This window comes from Ambystoma mexicanum, chromosome 1q (assembly GCF_040938575.1).
Source record: "Ambystoma mexicanum isolate Mex_15411 chromosome 1q, UKY_AmexF1_1, whole genome shotgun sequence".
Lineage (NCBI taxonomy): Eukaryota > Metazoa > Chordata > Amphibia > Caudata > Ambystomatidae > Ambystoma > Ambystoma mexicanum.
Genome location: NC_090922.1, coordinates 565,558,574 through 565,579,546, shown reverse-complemented (window position 1 = coordinate 565,579,546; position 20,973 = coordinate 565,558,574). Strand labels below are relative to the sequence as shown.

The following is a 20,973-nucleotide window of genomic DNA, read 5'->3' as shown; positions in this document are numbered from 1 at the left end:
ATCAGAACAGCCATATTCCTATTGACTTGGGCATTGCTTTATTCCCAACAGTAAATCCTCCGAACCACTTGGCTAGTGCAAAATCTTGGACTGAACAACTACTTTTTTAGGGAATGGACTGCCTAAACCTTAGTATTGCTTACCTATGATCGTTTACATTCTTGAACTTACCTAAACTTGAATACTGCAGAGTTAATGAATAATGCAGAGTTAATTTAAAATAATTACTTTTACTGACCTCAAGTCAATGTGTGTGGGTAGGAAAACTATATAACAATGTGCTCACCTGCTTTAATTCTCCTTACTATCCTAATTGCATGTTTGGTGTTAGTTGATACAATATTCCTTCAGTTCTTTCCTGTCTTGTGTATATCTCAAATAAATCACTGTTTCTTTGGGTCTATGTATGTTCTGAATTCTATGTACTGATTTACAGCTAGCATTCCTCCTTCAAAGATAAGCCTGGCTGCTGTGCCGCTCTACCAACCCTGGGTAGTACAGGCCTATATTAAAAGTTGGAGCGCTAAAAGCGAGGGATAAGTCTTGTAGAGTCAAATACCAATTGGACTGTAGAAAAACAGTCCTAACAAATGCCTGCCCAAAAGCCAAAATGGTTGCCTTTGCAATGCTTGCCGTTTATTTTCTCCATCACAGCTCACGGATTCTCCCGCCAAGCGAGTCCAAATCCAGGGCTTTGCAAGTGATGCAACTGCAGTCAAATATTGATACCTTTTTTGCTCCAGACCTCATTCCATATTAAGAAACCCTGTGGCTGAGATGTGGATTGGCCTCCTGAACCCTAAACAAAGTCTAGGAAATGTCCAGCAGTGGGATCCCTGAGCGCTTGAGTTCTTACATGAAGCCCAGAAGGTCCTCTGAGGTGTGGGCACCCAAATGCATAATCGTTATTGCCGAGTTGGCCTAGTCAATTTGGATTATAACCAACCCCCCCCTCCGCGCCCGCCCCCCCTGATTCCAATAGTGCAGTATCAGGACCAACCCTATGACCATACGCCAATCAGGAGGTCATTTTTTTTTTTTAACTCCCCTTGCCCTATTGTAAGAAAGGCTTGAGGCCCGACCGAGCATAGATTTGTCCAACACCCCAGTCCTGGTCATCCATTGGGCATTGACTGTTGCAAACACTGGCAAACCTAAACTGAACGGCCCTGCGGTTCACTTGAACCGTGAACATTAGGAACCAATGAACACTTACAACTAAAGACTTAGGACTTTCGACCTTTGATCTTTCCATTAACTGTGCCTACACATTTAGCTACTGGAAACAAGATGTAATGCATAAAAACAATATACTTCTGGTGGGGACATTTCTTTATTCAAAGTGCTTATGCCTTTCTCTAGTTTCATATTCACCCCACTTGAGAGCTTGGCATTCATGCTTTAACATGACAACCAGTAGGCAAGTCAAGGAAAGCTTACGGTATCCATGTTATGCCCGATTATTGTACTTGCAGCCTAAACTTGTGCTTGGGATTAAGATTCTGACAACAGTCCCCGCTGGCCATGCAGTGGTGGGCCTTTGGATACTGGCTACCAAAATGGGTACACACATAATAGAAAAAAAAAAAGTCTTACAGAAGAAATGGATCTTCAATTTAACTCTGGATGCGAGCTGATGGAGGATAACAGCCCCCAGCACAGAAACACTCCGCATAGTAGGTTATCACAGTGCAACAAGTAGAGGAAATAAAGTTTCCTGGAAACTAAAGACAACATTGGTGCAGGCACCACATTTACTAGAAAAAGCATTCTTTGCCTGAAAAAAGGAAACGCTGCCCTCATAGCTGGCAGGGAAGAGATTAGTTAATAGAACAGCACCACCAATTCCTACACAGAAAAGATTTGAAAGTTGATATCCCAGTGCCTACAGGCAATACATTTGAGATGGCTTCAAAACGCCACACTGCCACAGCCAATTGCAATTTAGCAAATGAAGAATGCAAAGTTGTGAAGGGGGTGGGCGTCTTAACCAACTTACCCGTCTCGTCCAATCGAAGGATGTCATCTCGAAGGTTAGTACCACCTGTAGATGCCATGACTTTAATCTCACCCACCATGTGTTTGCTGAGCTGGATACAGATCTGACTCACCTGCAGAGCCAGTTCACGAGTGGGTACCAAGACAAGAGCTTCCATAAAGAAAAGATAAAAAACATTAATTTTGCAACATGTCACACTTTGAGTGGAGGAAAAGAGCACACTATATCCTAACACTACAGTCATGACAAATCCCTAGAAGTAGGTAGGGATATGCACTGTGGTTGAATTTGATTTCTTAGCATTTAATTTAAACTATCAGAAAGAAGATTAAATAGGACCACAAACCACACAACTTAATTAGTAGGGCCAAATTATAGATCATATATTCAGTGGGGAAAAAAAAAAAGTTGAGGGAAGGTAAACCACCTTAACCAAAATGTAAAAATAAATAAAAAATAAATGTAAAAAAACACCACAAAATTTAGCGGGTGCGAGAAGCGACTGTTAGGCAGAGTTTGTATGCAGTACCCTTTGGTACCACTAGGACTACAGGTGTAAGCACAACCAACGTTTGGTATAAGTCTGTACTACACAGTTTTTGGTAGTGGAGCTGAGCAGCCAGGCTGATCTCAAGAGGAAATGTGAGCTGTAAGGATGTTACACAGAGGTCTACAATCACAAATATAAACTCTTACACTCAAGGTTTCTTGGTTAAACACTTATTATTTTATTCAACAGTCAGTTATAAGACATTCACTAGGAGGCAATCTATATCACAAAAATATACTGCATTACGTTACACGGTACGGGTCTGAGGCATTTAAACTACTTTCAAGGAGGAGCAAAATGGCAGATTACTTTGAAGAAGGATCAAAAAGGCATAGGTTAACGACACAGTCTGTTAGAAAACATTCACTAAAAGGAGGCAATCAATATCACAAAAATATACTACAGTACTTCACACTATCAGGTTCTGAGGCATGTAAACTACTTTGAAGGAGGAGCAAAATGGCATTCAGAGCATGTGAAGTAGGAGCAAAAAGGAATAAGTTAATAGACGAATAGAGTTACTCTTAAACAGTGCAAATAGTTTGAGTTCACCAGAGGAGCCGATTCAATGCAATAGGTTAGGCCAAAGTCAATGGGCTAAAGTCTTGTAAGGATAAAGCAGTTCTGGTAGTTAAACTGAAAAGTCTTTGCCAAAGTTCTCAGAAGTAGTTTGTAAAAGAAAGATTGATATGTTGGGTCACAAGCCGACTAGGCCTAAAAGTTGCCTAAGTTGCAAGCACTTTCGCACTGAGAGGTAAATTCTCTCGGTCAGGTTTTCACAGTACCTTAGAATGAAGAAAAAGATGCAGCTGAAGATTTCTGTTCCTGGTAGTTCCTGCATATCTCGCTGTTCCTGAGCCGCAGTCGTGGGGACAAGAGGGATGACGTCGGGGGACTCCTGCACTGGCACAAGCTGGCACTTGGCAAATCTTTAATTCCAGTAGCTGTAGTCAAGCACACAAACTGGTGTCCCTTTCCCTGGTTATTCGGTTGCTTGCAGCACTCTGAGGAAAATACAACCAGATCCGAGAATGGTATCCAGGTGGTTTACGAGTGGATTGGCCCCACCAACTCAAAAAGAGAGAAGTCGTCTTTGCAGGGCTTTTCTGTCAAGATTAACTTGGCGATTCGGACCGGCAGCAGGGCTTCACCGGGCAAACTAACGGTCCGGGAGTTGCAGCAGCCATCCTCTTCAAGCTCGTCTTCGGTTCTTTTGTTCCAGTGGTCGACTCTGCCTTCCAAGCCAAGAGAATCGCCTTTTATCCAGTTTCCTTCCTTCCTTCACTCATTCACTCATTCTCATTCATTCCAGCCTAGCTGCCACTCATCTAGCAGGGTGGCTTCCTTCCCAGACAGTCAGCCAGCCAATAATGCCAGAGTGCATTTGGGTCTCCTGGGAAACTAAGCACAGGGAGTTTCGGGCAGTCCTAATGCCCGCCAAAGACGATGAAACAAAGGGACCAAACCCGGTTTGGCGCGCAGAGCAAAACTCTTGAAGGACCTTTTCACAAAGAAATAACGAAAAAAGAAGGCCGGGACCCTTTTAAACAAAGGGGCCTTAGACGCCATCTTCAAAAACATGGCTCCCGCGGTTTAACGCTACCGGTGTTCGCGGTCGGTAAAAATCATGGTAGTTCGAGTAAAACCACTGGCACCAGCCATTTTGATAGGATAGAGTAGCATTTGACACAGTTACATGAGTATCTAGACACAGGGGATAATAGGTAACCCCCCCAGCACTCTATTGTAAAATAGGGTGTTCTGGTATAGGAATATGAAAAGACTAGTAAAGTCAATTTCACTTTACTTTCTCTGGGAAACAGTAGTTTATCCTAGAGAAGGTATTTAAATGTTGGGAAAGCTTGAAAGGCTTCCCTGTGCGACTGCACTGAGGGTGCTGTGCGACAAGAAAAGATGCCTATGGAGTGGTCTAAAACTCCATAACCAAAGAAAACAAGAGTAAAACACACAGAATTAAAATTAAAAGAGTTTAGCAAATGAGCTGGAGGGCTCTAAGGTAGAGAGGAATTAGCACATTTATGAGAATTCTTCTAAGCAGAATGCAATCTTAACTCGCTCTTGCAGTCCTTTTGAGCTCATTGTTACCGGATGTATGTGGTTCATTGGTTGAGCGATGGGAGTGACTCAGTAAAGATTGTCATCCCTTCCCACACTCCGAAATTCAATGGGCCTTGTTGAGATAAGAGTTAACATAGACCAACTTGACTTGGAGGTTTCACTCCATGTCAAGAGTTTTGTTATGCGACATCGTTACGTCCATGGACTTTGGCCATCACCAAAACAAGGAGTATAAAAGAATGCAGCCCCCATTTTCAACACTAACAAATTAAAAAATACAGGTGCCACCGGCCACTGTCCATGTTGCACCATTTAGGATTAAAAAAATGTGTCCCATTGGCCATGGCCTATATCCCCACTCATTAGTAAATACCTAGATTCCACAGTCCAAGCTGCCACACGTAGGCTAAAAGAGGCCAGCGGCCCATGCTGCCCCACCCTTATTTTTCACTTTTGCCATAGTTTGCTCCAAAAATCTTATACAAAACAGCCAGACACCACCTTTTATTGCTTTAATAACCTTTCGTCTGCAGTGGTGTTGAAGTTGTGTTTATGCATTTAGATTGAAGGCGCCCTGTTAGGACTGTGTCAATACTCTAGCCTGGTGTACAGATGTATAGAAGGCCAACCTAGTATTGGAACAACTCTGGGAGCTGTAGCCAAACCAGTTCAAGGTAGCAAGGGAAGTGGTCTAGGCTGTTAGGCAAGATTGTATGTAGTAACCCTGTGGGACACTACACCAGCATTGTCCTCTTGTTAATGGGCAACCTACCGATTGGTATAGGTCTGTACTACACAAGTTGGTAGAGTGGCTGAGCAGCCAAACTCATCTCAAGAGGGGTAAATGTGAGCTGTAGAGATGCAACACAGATTCACAATTACAAGTATCCAAATAACACTTTTCTAGTAAAATAATGATTTATTTAATGGTTGGTTTAAAATTAGACTGGTTTAGAAAGGACAATATGCAACAATAGAAATACACTTCACAAACTGTTAGGCAGAAACCTGAGCAGTTCCCTTAGGGACCACTGCAAAAGGCTTAAGACTACAGGTGTTGGCAGTAAACCCAATTGGTAGCAGTCTGTACCACCCAGATTTACCCGGTAGCTGTGGCTGAGCAGCCAGACTTCTCTCAAGAAGAGTTAGACAGTATATAGAGTATACAAGATAGGTACCAAGATACAGTAGCACAAGCAAACACTGACCGGAGCTTGGGTATAAAAGTATATTATTATTTATTTAAAAACACACTTTGTAAAATACACTAACACTAATATGGCAATCAAGTTCAAACACAGTCACTATTAATATATATACATCCCTGATCACTTATTGAACAAGTCTTAGTTAAAACACCACTTATTTTCAGACAGAGGTGAGTGCTTAACCTAAGATGGCACTCCAATAAGTTAATTAAAAAGGGAGGGGGAAAAACGCAGAATTAGGAACATACACAATACCAAAACTATAGGAGAACCAGAGCAAGTCAGAAAAGGCAGAGTATACTGAGGAGCAAGAAAGTCATAGGCCAGGCCCACTCTTGGAGAGAGCAAGGCGGAATGTGTCCAAGATCACACAGTTGAATAGTACTTTTAAAGAGTCTTTGCAAAGAGTTCAAAAAGGGTTGGATCAAGTCAGGAAAAGTTAGTTGGTAGGTCCCAAGTCACCCCAGGATATAAAGTCAAGGATTTAGGGGACACCTGGAACAGTCTGTTGCAAGGGAAACCAGGCGGGACTCAGTACCTGAAATGGTGAGACAGCTCCAGCGGGGGCAGTTGTTCCTGGCAGCGGGTGCAAGTTGGTGCTTCGTCCAGGGGAAAGAGAAGATCTCGACGTGGAGGAAAGCTGGAGGTCGTTGCACTGCCAGGGAAGAAACCAGCGGTGGAGTTTCCCGGTTAAAAGGTACTAACCTTTTATTCGCGGTAGTGGTGAAGCATGGCTATCCGGCCGCCGGGGTGCTTGGCACGGGCGATTCGACCACGAGATGATCCAGGAAGGCGAAAAAGAGGGCGAACTGGTTATCCCCACCAGCTCAGAGGAAGAAGACTCTCCAGGATGAAGATCTTCTCTGTCGTTGGGAAGTGGTGAGATGGTTCAAGCAGGGCTCCACCGGTGGTGTCGTCGTTGCAGCTTCTCCCTCTTCGGATTCTTTGGTCCTGTCGCGACTTCTGAAGTTCCAGTCCCCAAAGCCCTGCTTTTATGCAGAAAACCCCCATTCATCAGTCCTAGCTGTCACTCAAACAAGCTAAGTAGTGAGCCGGACGGCTCACCACTGGGCCAATCACACAAGAGTGCGACTTGAGTTGCTGAGGCAACTCAGTCCAGGGTGCCTAAACCCCCCCCCCCTCCCACACATCCTGTAGACCCAGACAGAGTGGCACCACTTTTGGAGGCTTCTGTGGAGAAGCCCGCTAAAAAGTGGAACAAAGGGCTCGACTTGGGTTGGAGTTACAGAGGCGAACACAAACGCCATTTTAAAACCGAGTCCGGGCAAAAAGACCCAACCGGGGAATAAATATTAAATAAATAACCCAGCAGTATCTTTAACATTGCACCAAAAAGTGATGCGTTTAAAATGAATGGGAAAATCCCATAGGAAATATTCCGGTGGAATATTTTGCGTGGTAACCACTGCCACCAGCCAGAAACTCGACGAGGGGGGACTGCACAGTGCCCCCTCGAAAAACAGCCCCAGGGGCAATCTAATTACCCCTACCAGTACTTCCACAATATGATGGTTTGTACTGGTTCAGTTCACAATTTAAGACTAGTAAAGTCAATGGTGACTTTACATGCCCTGGGAGACAGTAGTCAGTCCCAGGGTATGGAGTCTATGTTTGGGGGTCACTATGACACCCCTGTGTTACTGCACTGAGGGTGCCGTTTAACACACTTACCAAAAACCACATGAAACCCTATGGAGTAACATACCCCATAGCCCATAAAACACATCATGTCTCAGAGTGGGAGAAAAAGAGTCTCACTCTTAGCAGGAGAAAAAAATAAACCCCAAAAATCCAGCAAAGCTGCTGGGGGACTCACTAGGTTTGGGAAATTAGCCTTAACAGAGAATTCTCCCCAACACAAACCTTCCTCATATTTAAGATAAGCAGGTAGATATCCTTTTGGGATGTCACACACACTTCCTACACCCTGAGGTGACTTCAATTAGCAGGACACTGGACATATCACTTTTTACACTTAATGAAATACTGAGTTTGTGGAAAAGGTTAGGGAAGGAAAAAGGTAAACAGTTTCTCAAAGCATGTCAATACTTTATAATCTACGGTTGGTGTCCTCCCGTCCCCTGAACGCTCTATGGATACGCAGCAAGGCGTAGTAACTTAGGAATTTTAGTGCTTTATCAATACGTTTTGTATGAAAACCTATTCAATATTCGTGTACTTAGTGAAGACCAAGGAGAATTAAGTGTGGTCATATAAAAGTCATAAAAGGAGAGACGGCTCTCACATTTATTTATAAACACATATTTTGAAGCGATAACAGCAATACATTGTCTGCATTATCATGATTGACAGAGGTTCCACTATGATTGGCTTGGCGCGTTTCAAGGATAATCCTCTTCTATGCTATGATTTATAGCATTGGAGACAGGGGACAACCTTCTTGCGTGCCCTTGTATAACTGCCATTTATCTGAGTACACCTTCCCAGTTCGGACCATAGCCGTTGGTTCAGTATATATATATATATATATATATAATCAGTTTGACCCACTTCATATAGGTGGGTCCTATTCGCATTTTTTTCCCCATGGTGGCATATAACTAGTTCCAGCGGACAGAGTCAAAGGCCTTGGTGGTATCTAGTGATGCCACTACGCACTGTGCCTCCATTCCCCTTGTGCTATGGATAACATGGTGCAACCTGCGCAGGTTTTTGGAAATATTCCTACCCGGCACAACCCAGTTTGGTCACACTGAATCAGGGATCACTTTACTGAGTCCATTTGCTAGTAAAGCGATCAGGATCTTACTGATTTAACAGACAGCGGTCTATAAGACCCGCAGTGCGTACTATCTATCAGGTTTCAGAAGAGGGACTATAACCGCTTCCCTCATTGAGTCTGGTAGGATCCCGTCCTCATACGCTTCGTTGTACACTTTGGCAAGGAGTGGTGCCAGGGCCTCCTCATATGCTTTGTAGAACTCGCCCGTCAGTCCTTCTGGAGGTTCCAGCAAAGTTAGTCTTTGGGTCAGTTGGTCCCACCAACTCAAGGGAAGAAGTAGTCTGTTCTGGGCTTCTCTAGTCGAAACGAAGTTGGAGTTTCAGCACTGCAGCAGGGCTTCACTGGGCAGTTCAATGGTCCAGAGGGGTACAGCAAGCATCTCTTCAAAGTTCTTTCGTTGGCTGTTTCTTCCAGTGGTCAACTCTACCTTTTGTTCAAGAGTCCTCACCTTTTATGCAGGTTTCTCCCATTCATGCACAGCCCGTCATTCACACAGCAGGTTGGCTGTCCTGTAAGGACAGCCAGCCAATCATGACTGGGTGCATTCAGGTAACCAAGGAGACTAAGGATAGGGAGTTTCGCGCACCTCCCTCGCTTACTCTGGCGGGTTTCAGCAGTGAAGCTTGCCAAAGGCAAAATGAACAAAAAGGGTTAAACCTGGTTTGGCACACAAAGTAAAACCCAAGAAAGACCTCCCAAGCAAGAAATGGCAAAAAAAAGAAGACTTGGGCCATTTTGACAAAATGAGCACCCAGGGGTGCAATACTGCAGCCGAGGATTCAGCCTGCGGTAAAAAACACAATGGTGAGCGGTCTTAAATGGAAGAGGTTCTCTGTCTGGTGCCGTGCACAGAAGAAGATTAACCCTCTGCGAATTACGGCCCCTAAAGTGCTGCTGTACTTCCTGTCGCTGGTCAAAGCTGGACTGGCTCACGCTTCCATAAAAATACATCTGGGTGCCATCTCCCGATATACCAGGACTACGGGACGGGTGTCCTTGTGGTCTCATCGCCTGGTAAAGGAATTTATGAAGGGACTATTCCGTTCATTCCCGCCGGTGAAGGCTCCTGCCCCGGCGTGGGAACTTAATGTGGTGCTGACCAGGCTCATGAGAGCCCCATTCGAGCCTATGCATTCGGTGCCCTTGAAGTTCCTGTCATGAAAGACAGCGTTCCTCATGGCCATCACCTCTGCACGACGAGTGGGAGAGATTCAGGCCCTATCTTGCAAGCCTCCATACTTGACTTTTCATGACACAAGGGTAGTGCTTAGGACGCACTCCTCCTTCACGCCCAAGGTGCCGTCGGACTTCGACCTCAACAAGCCCTTGGTGTTACCAGTTTTCTTCCCGTCGCCTTCGACGCCGGCCAAGAGGACTTTGCACTTGCTGGATGTAGCTAGAGCGCTGAAGTTCTACATGGACTGCACAAAGAGTTTTCGGAAGACGTCACAGCTATTCGTGAACTTTGGGTCTGTGAATCAAGGGAGGGCTCTCTCGAAGACTTCCATTTCCAGATGGCTTTCCGGCTGCATCATGCATTGTCACCGGTTGGCAAACCGACCGCTGCCCGGCCGTCCGAGAGCCCATTCGACCAGAGCAATTGCTGCTACCACGGCGTTCCTGTCTGGTGTGCCCCTGCTGGACATCTGCAGAATGCTACGTGGAGGTCGACACACCTTCACAAGATTCTACTGCGTCGATCGGGACTCCAGGGAGGAGTCCAGGGTCGGCCAAGCAGTGCTGCGCAACCTGTTTGCTTAAGGTGAGCCTGGTGAGGAGGTAATAGATGCTTAATGTTGAGTTGTTGTATTGCTTAATGTTGAGCCTGTTGCCACCTCCCGTGGTTGTGCATGTGTATACTGCCATCTATTCTTTTATTCATGAGCATGTGAATCCATGCCAGACCCCATGCTGGAGAAGGAACAAGTTACTTACCTGTAACTGTTCTCCAGCATGGGTCTGGCATGGATTCACATGCGAACCCTCCTACCTACCCCTCTGCGGCTCTTCACTTGGTCATACTGCCACTTGGCGTGCTACCAAATCTGAAGATGGCTGCCAGAGGCGGGGCTTAGGGAGAGGGCAGTCATTGGCTTGGGGCAGTATGACCCAGAGATCAGTGATTGGTTACTACTAAGAAAGACAGATCAGAAACAAAACTGATACTGATTTTTTCTTTACCGAGGATTCCCAGCCTGACGGGGAATATTCATGAGCATGTGAATCCATGCCAGACCCCATGCTGGAGAACTTGTGTGATATTCAGGGGCGTGGCTTGGCAGCCATGAGCTAGGACATGTATCATGCTGTCTCCCGCGGATCCGAACAGGATCCCGCAATTTAAGGATGCTGAAACTGTAGCACGAGTCACTGAAGAGGCATCTTGCCCTGTGTAATATTATGCAGCTTAGGAGGAAAACGGGACCAGAATACGGCAACTACGAAACCGCAACAGGGGCAGACTGCTGAGACACCAAGAAAAGAAAATGGTGACCGGCTCCGAACTCGAAGACAAAGGAAAGTGAGGCTCGGTGTAGAGGTGAGCTCGCCGGACAAACGTAAAAAAAGAGGAGCCCGAGTTCACCTGAAGGTGCGACAGGCACTGGGAAGCCGAAGCGGCTGCAGATCTCCAGGAACCAGAAGGAGCGTGGCTGGAAGGGGCTGCCGACGTTGGAATCAGAGTCCCAGCAGTGTGTGGAGAGAAAAAGGCAAAGCGGGTCTAGCCTGGTACAGCAATCGCAGCAGGGTGGCGGCTGTCCTTGCCGGACAGCCAGTCGGCCAATCACATTAGGGTGCATTCCTGTAACCAAGGGGATTAAGCACTGGGAGTTTTAGGCACCCCCCTCACTTCCTGCCCCCGCCAGACATACTGGAGCCAGAGGCGGGTTTCACTCGGGACCAAACCTGGTTTGGCACACAGTAAATCTCAGAAGGACCTTTCCACAAAGAAATGGCGAAAAAAGAAGACCGGGCCATTTTTTGCAAAAAAAATTGCACCCTTGGGTGGTTTACCGTAGGTGCAAACGGAGTCTGCGGTAAAAGCACAGCACGGTAGCTAAAAGTAAACCACTGCCACCAGACATTTATCGAGGAAAGGGTAACACAATATTACATGAGAAACTAGACAAAGGGGCTAGTAAGTAACCCCTCCAGCACACTATTGTAAGATAGAATTGTAACTTTCTAGATCCAGTACACACCAAGTAAAGTCAATTTCACTTCACTGCTCTTGGAAACAGTTAATGCAAGAGAAGGTATTTAAAACTTTGAGAGATCTGAAAGATTTCCCTGTGCCACAAATGAAGCCGATACAAATCGAAAAGATCGCCCCGGAAAAACCATTCACCCCATCCAAAAAAACCCCCCAAAAATATACAAAATAAAAAGAAAAAATGCAATGGCAAAATGGTTCACACCACTACTAAGCACCATGAATAAGGACAAGAAAATGTAGCTGGAATGGAGGAAAGAATACAACCCAGAGAAGAAGAAAAAAAAAAAAAAAAAAAAAAAAAAAAAAAAAACTGTCCCAGAAACAAATCTGAGCATACAAGAAGGAAATGCAAAAAGGCAAATAGAGGGCATTATGACGACAGAATCACCAATGCGACAAACTCACAAAAAACTCAGCAAAGTAATAAGAAACCCACCAGGCTGCAACAACACCCCAACCCCCTCTGAGAAACTCTGCAACGACCTGGCAGACCACTTCAAGAACAAAATCAACGACATCCGACAAATCATACAAAACAGACCAACCATAACATCCAACAAACTGGACCTAACACAGAACCACAACAAACTCCAAAACTTTCCCAAAATATCGGCAGAGGCTTTCGTCCTGCTGGTAAAACAAAGCAAGAAATCAGGTTCACCCATGGATCTATGCCCGCCTGACATCTAAAAATCAATCCTCGCACAAGGAACACCATCAGAATATTACAGAAACCTAAATCTCTCACTAGCAACAGTGAGAGACTGTACCAAAAAAGTATAAATCAGCATATATCAAACTACTCTTAAAAAACACAAGAGGCAATGTAGAAGACCTCTCCAACTACAGGCCGATCTCAAACATTCCCTACCCAGCAAAACTCCTGGAAACCTACGTCTATAAATGAACTCAAGAACACGTAGAAAAACGCCACCTATTGGACCAAGCACAAGTCGGCTTCAGACCTGCAAGAGGAACAGAAACAGCACTACTGCAAATCTGGGATGACCTAAAATCAAACGCGGACTCAGACACAACCTCAGCCCCGATTCTGCTAGACCTCTCCGCAGCATTTGACACAGTTGGCCACAACACCTTAACCAAAAGACTAGAAGACATAGGCATAACAGACAGCACTACTCTGGACTAAATCTTTGCTAGCAGACAGAACAGAAACTGTCTGGTTAAGCCCTTCAAATCCACAAAGTACCACAAAGATCCTCACCATCACCAATGTACTTCAACATCTGCCAAACTGCACTAATCAGAATCTTTAAAAAAAAAAAAAAAAAAAAAAAAAAAAAAAAAAACTAAAAAAAAACCACCACATGCTACAACTACGCAGATGACACTCAAATCTACAAAATCGAAGACAATCAAGCCGATCACTGAACCCTAATAGAGTGTCCAAAAGAAGGCTTTACTTGGATGAATGTCAAAAACATGAAAAATCAACCCAGGAAAGACAGAATCAGGATTATAATCATGATTATATCCAAAAATCAAGAGACCACCACCTATATTCCATGGCCAAAGGAAATGGGAACAGCACCAATTCCATCTAAGGTAGTAAAAAAATCTTGGAATCCTGATGCCTTAGAACCACAAATAAATGCAATAATCAAGAAATGCTTCTTCCTCCTTCACTCGGCAGGAAGAATATTACCCTTCCTCTCCTTCACCCACAGAACACTCACAAACGTCGCCCTAATCATGTCAAGAATCTACTATGCAAACAGCCTCTATCTCGGGATACCAGAACACCTCCTGAAGAAACTACAACAGATCCAAAATGCAGCAGCCAGACGACTCCTCAAACTATCCAGAAGAGACCACTTCACTGCGGCCCTAAAAACAATGCATTGGCTCCCAGTCAACATCGAATCACCTTCAAAACAATGTGCATAACACACAGTGCAATCAGCGGACAAGGAGCTGAGTTCCTGCAAAAGAAACGAATCTACAAGCCATCGAGACTCCTCAGATCAAGCAACAAAATTCATCTGGAGGAAAAACAATACCTTAAGAAAAAACTTGGGGGGGTTGGCAGGGGTTCTCCTTCTCCCACTTAGCAGCAAAAACCTGGAACAGCCCGAAAGAAATAAGAAACACTAAAGAACACCTACAATTCAGGAAATTAATAAAACCCTGGCTCTTCAACATCACAGATGCAAATTGAAAAACCAAAACCACCAAACGAGAAACACAAGGAAAGAGGGCTAATCTAGGACAATAATGACAACATCTAGAAGCAAATAAAGAAACTCTTACTACAACAAGGAGAGACACGACACTAGGTCCAATAGGACACAAGCATCATCCATAAAGACAGAATCCAGCGTCCCTAGCCAACCACCATAACCCGCTCGATAAATGCTACTATAGATCATACCTGTATAAAGTTGGGTGAACATTAGCACTTGCCACACCAATTAAGCTGTGGATAATGGCAGGGGCATGGACCAAAGAGTTGTGAATGAAAGCAGACGCCGCCCCTGGAGATAAGTGCAACCATTAGCATTTCAACATACCAAAGGGGGTAGGAGCGGCAACATGAATGAGCAACTGAACAAGATGATGAATGCCGAGCAGGCCTCAACACATGGAGGGCGGCATCAGTAAACCCGGGTTTACTCCCTCCTACTAGATTAGGAAAGCTTTCTGGGCTAGACTGCAAGGGACGCACAAAAGCCTGCCTGCCCCGCATACAAACAGGAAACCGGGACCACATAGGCAGCTGGTTGCCCAACTTGGGCAAGGTTATGCATATGAACAGATCCCATATTGGAAAGGGACTGCGAGTGTCGTGCAGCCCCTGAGCTGGACATAGACACTGATATGCCCACACACCCCATATGATTAGAAATACGGAAATTCAGTGCCTCACTTCAAGACAGGAAAGCTAACTAACCAACCCACTAACAACTGCACCCTCTCCATACACCTCTCAAATTCTAACCAAACATAACCACAAACTTGCAACACACCAATCCGAACAAACTTCACTACACTGCAACAACAAAAAGCGCACACAGACCCACACAACATCTTCCGACAGTATAACACCCAAAGCCCAGCCAACGGAATTCCAGGCTGAGGCCGCCAACAGCACATCACTGTCTCTTGCACTTCTCCAGCTCATCCCAACTAACTCTCCCCGACCTCGCCTTTCTTTCAGAGCCGCCAGAACGCCAGGGGACCATTCTGGTAGTGATGGTTAATGTTAAAGGATATTTGTGCTGCACACTATGTAAAAAGATGATGCATATGGAGTTTGTCAGACTCCAAAAAAACAAAAGAAACGGTTTAAATCACAGTAAAATACATAAGAGTGAGGAAAAAGGACTCGCTCTCTCCAGGTTGAAAATTAAAAAGTCCTAGAGTCCAGCAAAATTGCTGGGGGTCTCCAAGGTAGAGAGGAATCACCACATTTCTGAGAATTCTTCTAAACACTTGCTATGAAAATCTTACCCAACAGGCGCTGGGCACATACCTTGGGGTGCTGGGGCCATCCTGACCCTGACAGGCCCAGACAGGGGATGATGAAAGCCCTTAAAGGTTGTCCTTTGAGGAGGCCGGATTTGCCTGCCGATTCCACTGGGCAAAAGGAGATAAAGGATTCCCCAACCAATCCGCCGACTGCGGAGGCGGGATATCCTTTGTGAGCTACTTTGCTGGCAAAGAGGAGGCCGCCGCAGCCATGTTCAAATGGAGCAGAGGCTGCATGTATGCAATTGTCAGCCCAGCATGGGCCTTCAGAGTTTTCTGGGTGCACTGTCTTCAGTGCCTAGTTAGGCTCCAGGCATTTAAACCTAAAGTCCTACTGGTGGTAAGTCTTTAGTAAGCTATCCCAGTGGTTTGTAAATCTACAATCTTTCGTATCAGTCTGTACTAACTCAGGACCTTGATAGAGCAATCAGTCTTAAAGGAAGAAGTGAGCAGTAGGCAAGTACATAGAACCTTAACTGGACATGCACATCAAAGAAACTCTTACACATAATTTATATAAAATTATATATACACACCCACCAGAATCACTTTAAATACTTCAGACATTTACACTAGAACACTTCGAAATACTTGAGAATAGACTTCAAAGGGCAATTTCACTTGTGTTTGTTCGCGGTTATATTTGTAGCAACGTTAGAAAGGGAAAGACAAGGTTATTGTATTATGGCTTATTACGCGCACCTGCAGTTTAACAGTTCATACGGTAATACATTTACTCTGCAAACACATACAGTAAAGTCAATTTAAGTAATAAAAACAATGAGTTAGTGTAACTTTAGCCTGGTTCAAAGTTTGAGAGGGTTTCTTCGCACAGCAAGTCTTTTTATGTCCAAAAACGCAAACCTAACTAAAGGCAGTTTGGCGAGGGCTCAAAGTCTTGAGAAACAGCAGAATATGAAGATTTCTCTAGTGTTATAGAAGCAGCAAGTTAACTAACAAGGGAGATGTAAAAGGACTCGAAGGGACACAAGCAGCGGTTAGGAGGGGCAACGCTGGACACGGTCTGGAGAGACTTCTTGGAATCAGGTAAGCAATACCTTTTTACCCCACAGTATCTTAGGTTGGAACAAAATGTTCGTGCTGGATACTCCACAATGTTAAAGCTCTGGACCAGACCTCTGGATTCCTTGGTCTGATGGCTGAAGGAAGGACAATGGACAATCTCTCAGCAGCAGTCTCCAGGGAGGACCTGGGGCACGACTCAGCAACTTCTTTATTCACTCTGCGGTTTTGCCACCTTTTCTGCAGCACTAACAAAGGACACGGATCGATCAATAAATCTTCACTTCCTGCAGTCCCACACTCTGATAAGGGGGTCTGGGCGAGCTGGATCAGATCTCTGGAGTGTCCTTACAGGTTCGGCCTCTCCACAAAAATGTACTCTAAATGGGCAGCAGATCTCCCGGTATTGGGGCTCCACAGCTCTGGGAACTCCTAGGACCGCGGGAGATGGTTCAATGCAAAGTTAGTCTGTGGACTGGTTGTTTCCACCAGCCAAAGGGAAGAAGTTGCCCTCTTCCGAGCTCCTCCATCAGACAGAAAACAGGGTCAGGACAGTGGTGGTCGCTTCAGGGTGTTGCAATATTTATACATCTGATTGTATTATTAGAAAGAGCCACACATGCTTTCGAATTGTACATTTTTACTTTGAACAATGTACAAGTTGTTTTGAATCAATGTTTAGGCGTCATATCGACGCAATTTAAAGGTGTGCAGGGGACGGGAGGGTTCCATTTTGGATCCTCTTTTTCTCACTTTGTTGCAAAGGGTCTGCCGGCATCTCTGGTAGTCTTTGATTACTTCAGCTTCCAGTGGTCGACTTGAATTTCACTCCAGAAGCCTCACCTTTTATACAGTTCCTGCACACTCCTCTGCAATCTCTCGGCATTTTACAGACATGGGAGTTTGGCTGTCCAATCAGGACAGCCAGACCCCCTGTGGCAGCTGGTCCTATTCAGGCACTCTGGCAGACAAAGGACAGGAGGGTGGAAGACTCCTACCCAACTTCCTGCCGACCCAGACAATCTTTAGCCTAGGCGGGGGATACACACGGGTTCCTGCCAAAGGCAAAACACACACCGATCTCACCCTCCCAGAACAGTAGAAGGGTCAACAAAGACCAACCTTGCTAGTAATGGTGAAAAAAGAAGGAAGGACCCAAGTTGGTGCTTGGGGGGGCCCCTATTGTGCACTACCGAGGCAATGGAAGTAGCCTGCAGTATAAAAATTACACAATAGTTGGTAGAACACGTCCACTGCCGTGAGCCATAACTAGGATATGGTCTATGTGACTAGAGAGTCACAAGAGTACAGATAAGGGGGATACTAGATATCCCTTTGGCACTCCACTGAAGGTGGTGTGTGCCAATCTCTCAAACTATAGAGTTTTGGGAGGGCTACTAAGTATCTCTCCATCATTCCTTAAGAACTGTAGTGACTCGAGGATATAGAAAAATAATCTTAAGGGGGACACCAAGGGTCCCCAGCAACACTACCCATAATGAGCTGTGCGCTGCAGTAGTAAAAACACAGATGCCTTTAAGAGCAATGGAGCAAACAGACTCCATAGTACAGGTAGAATACAAAGAATAGAGTTCCAAAAGGCAGCCCACAAGAATAAATGAGTGGAAAAAGGCTCCACTCATTCAGGATTGAACGAAACAGGTCCAGCATAAAGTGCTGGGGGTCTCGCTCAGAGAGGGGATGAAGCAAATAAAAATGAAAACCTCCCAAACAGGGCAGAATATAAAAATGGACATATGTTTATATTCTGCCTCTGGTGCGGTTAGATTAACTACATGCCATGTACTAGTTCCTCATTCCCAAGAGGAAGCTCATAAATACTGGCTGATGTAAGTTATCCAGGAACTGCTTTTAGGTCCTGCTCAACAAATTCTTATTTAAAATGCCCGATATGCCAGTCAGAACTGTTTCCCAGCAGGCTACATCTACAATTTTGGAACACACATAGTGGCCAATGATGGCTACCTCCTTGCACACAGGGACAGAGGGACAAGGGATAGTAAGGGGACCCCCTCAAGTATGTGAGGGAAACCACTACAACCTCAATTTTGGTGACGGGAGGAGGGCATCAAAATGGACCCAGCCAGATTAAAAAGGAGTCCACCCAGTGGAACCATTTTACAAAGTGAAAAGCTACCACAAGCGGAGCCGCATGACAGAGGGAGACTATTGGGTACCCTACCTTAGGAGTCGTATGGACTTTTAAGACCCAGCACACAGAGCCACCATCCCAGTCTGGCTTGGAATTAAGCCTGTGGGAGGAAAAATAAAGCTGGAAGCAAAAAGGGCAGTGAAAATCACAGGATATTACCACTTGTGGTACAAGGTGAGCTTTATGCCTAACAGGATCAGCCAGGATGAAAACAATGGTGAGGCTGGCTCAATGAAGTCAGAGTAACTCAACCAATTGGATGCAGGTGGTTTGGAGGGCAAAGATGGGCAGCCAGCAGAGCATTGTCACAGGAAGCAAACTGTGGAGATGACGGGACTACACAGATAAGAGGGAAGGCAGGGTATTATCACTATTCTGGATGGTGGCAGCTTCCCACTCCCAGACACACAACAAAGCAGGTGATTGGGAAGACAGGGGTAAAATAAGCCAGAAACTGTCCAAGAAGATTTTGGGTTACTGGATCTTTGGAGAAACTTGCATCATGATGATAGAGATGTCTCTTCTTCAGTCCACGACATGAGGTTGCATGTAGATTATGCAATGGTGTGACAGGATTTGGTCCATAACACGCATAGCTGTGTGATGCTGCAGAGGACGTCGTGTGATCATGCTGCGATTCGGTGGGAGTTACGGATGAAGGATCTGGTTGTGAGTAAGCCGCACTGGCGATTCAAGTTCCTGGCTTTGTCGAATGTGGTGTACTGGAGTGAGGGGGCCTGGAGGTCATCAAGTGCTTTTTTTGCAACTAATGAAGGGTCAGTGGCTTCCGTCGAGATCTCTCTGGGAAACCTTTACGTTGGTTTTGCGGGTGCACTCATTAGAAAACAGGGTGTTTAAGGCAATACGAAGAGGCTGTCGAGGCTTGCAGCAGCGCTTTAGTCTGGGGGTGTGGACCAGTCATCCGATGGTGACCTGGCAGCTATTAGGATCGCGCTTGAGCATTTGAGAGAAGGCGGATAGAGAGGCGAGTATCCTTGCAGCCCCACACTTGGCACAGCAGTATGATGGAGGGAGGCCGGGCCGATATTTGGCTTTGGTTGGTGTGAGATGACTGGAACATGGCTATCTCAGTGATTAGACAACACATGGTGTACAGGTTTCAGAGCCTGATGCAATCATTGAAGTCTTTAGGGAGTGTTACTGAAATGTGTATGCTGGTAGGGGTCGGGCAGATGGTGAAACTACCTGGTGGGCCTTTGTGAGGCAGCTAGGGAAACATTAGGTGCCCCCCATTACAGCAGATGAGATTCTGGAAGCGATAAAAGGCTTACAGACTTAAGGACCCATCTGATGGAATCGCCTCAGAATTTTATAAAGAATTTTGCCCTAAAGTTGCAGAATATTTAACCCAAGTGGCAGGGGTCTTTGCCTCCCACAGTGGGCAAGGGCATTATATGCTTTATTTTGAAAACTGGCAAGGATCCAATGGAATGCGCCCGTTGTAGGCCAATATCCCTGATCAATTTAGATACCAAAATATTTTCTAAAGTCTTGGCACATAGAAGAAAGGAACGTAGGCAGCCTATCGTGCACGGGTATCAGTCTGGCTTTATACAGGCCGTTCTATGGTGCTTAACCTGCAGAATTGTTCGCAGTGTTGGCCGAGATGTACTCTTCGTGGGAAGCAATTGGAGCACTTTAAGACATGGAAAAGGTGTTTGATTCTCTAGCCTGGTATTACTTATTTGCAGTTCAGGGTAAAGTGGGGTTACTGCCATACTACCTAGCCATGTGTTCAACTCCTATACTCAGGAATGACTGAGCAGATCGGTCTTTGGCATGCACTCTGCATCCCTTGGATTGGGGCGGGCAACGCAGCAAGGGTGTCTGTTGTCCCTCCCATTTTATTTGCGATTGCCACAGAGCTGCTCGCAGTACGCCCGAGAACACTGCACAGGCACCGGGTGCTTGCGTTAGGAGGGGTCAGGGAACTGATCTCCCTCTATGCAGATGTTATTCTATAGGTTAAAGATTTGGAGTGTAATTTGCAACAAATTTCGCAGGAGGTAAAGGCATTTGGGAGCATATCTGGGCTGCAAGTGAACTGGACCAACTAATTTTATTTCCATTGAATGGATCTGCTGTAAAGATGTCCCAAATACGCTCACACCAGAATCAATACACCCTGCTAGGGAATTAAGACCAAAGGCAATCTTGTAAGGCTAATGTGTTTAATCTTACAAAAGAGGATGATACCGAAGGACTCTGCTGCCTGAACTTTCTTCTCCTGTCCCTTTCCCATTCCTTCCAGCCAAAGTGGTTTCAAGAAGGGGTTTATATAGGTCCTGGCTTGCCATGGTTACGTCACTGGAGCAGGATCATGACTTCAGCCAAATCCGTCCTTCAATAGGGATGCTCCAAAGCCTTCTTTCTTCGTTGTCAGCAGTTTTGTCAGGGCATGCTTTCCTACATTTGCTAGCTATTTTTAATTTTTTTTAATTTTTTGTGTTTAA

General features: G+C 45.3%; 1 protein-coding gene across 7 annotated transcripts in view; it reads right to left on the bottom strand.

The window, feature by feature from the left end:
* Positions 1–20,973, bottom strand: part of LOC138532030 (probable ATP-dependent RNA helicase ddx6) — a 254,087-nt gene that overhangs the window by 170,949 nt on the left and 62,165 nt on the right. For all 7 annotated transcript variants that reach the window (XM_069641032.1, XM_069641033.1, XM_069641038.1 and 4 more), the window contains one exon: positions 2,000–2,149. In XM_069641032.1, coding sequence (XP_069497133.1) covers positions 2,000–2,149 — 150 coding nt within the window. The remainder of the gene's footprint in view (positions 1–1,999; positions 2,150–20,973) is intronic.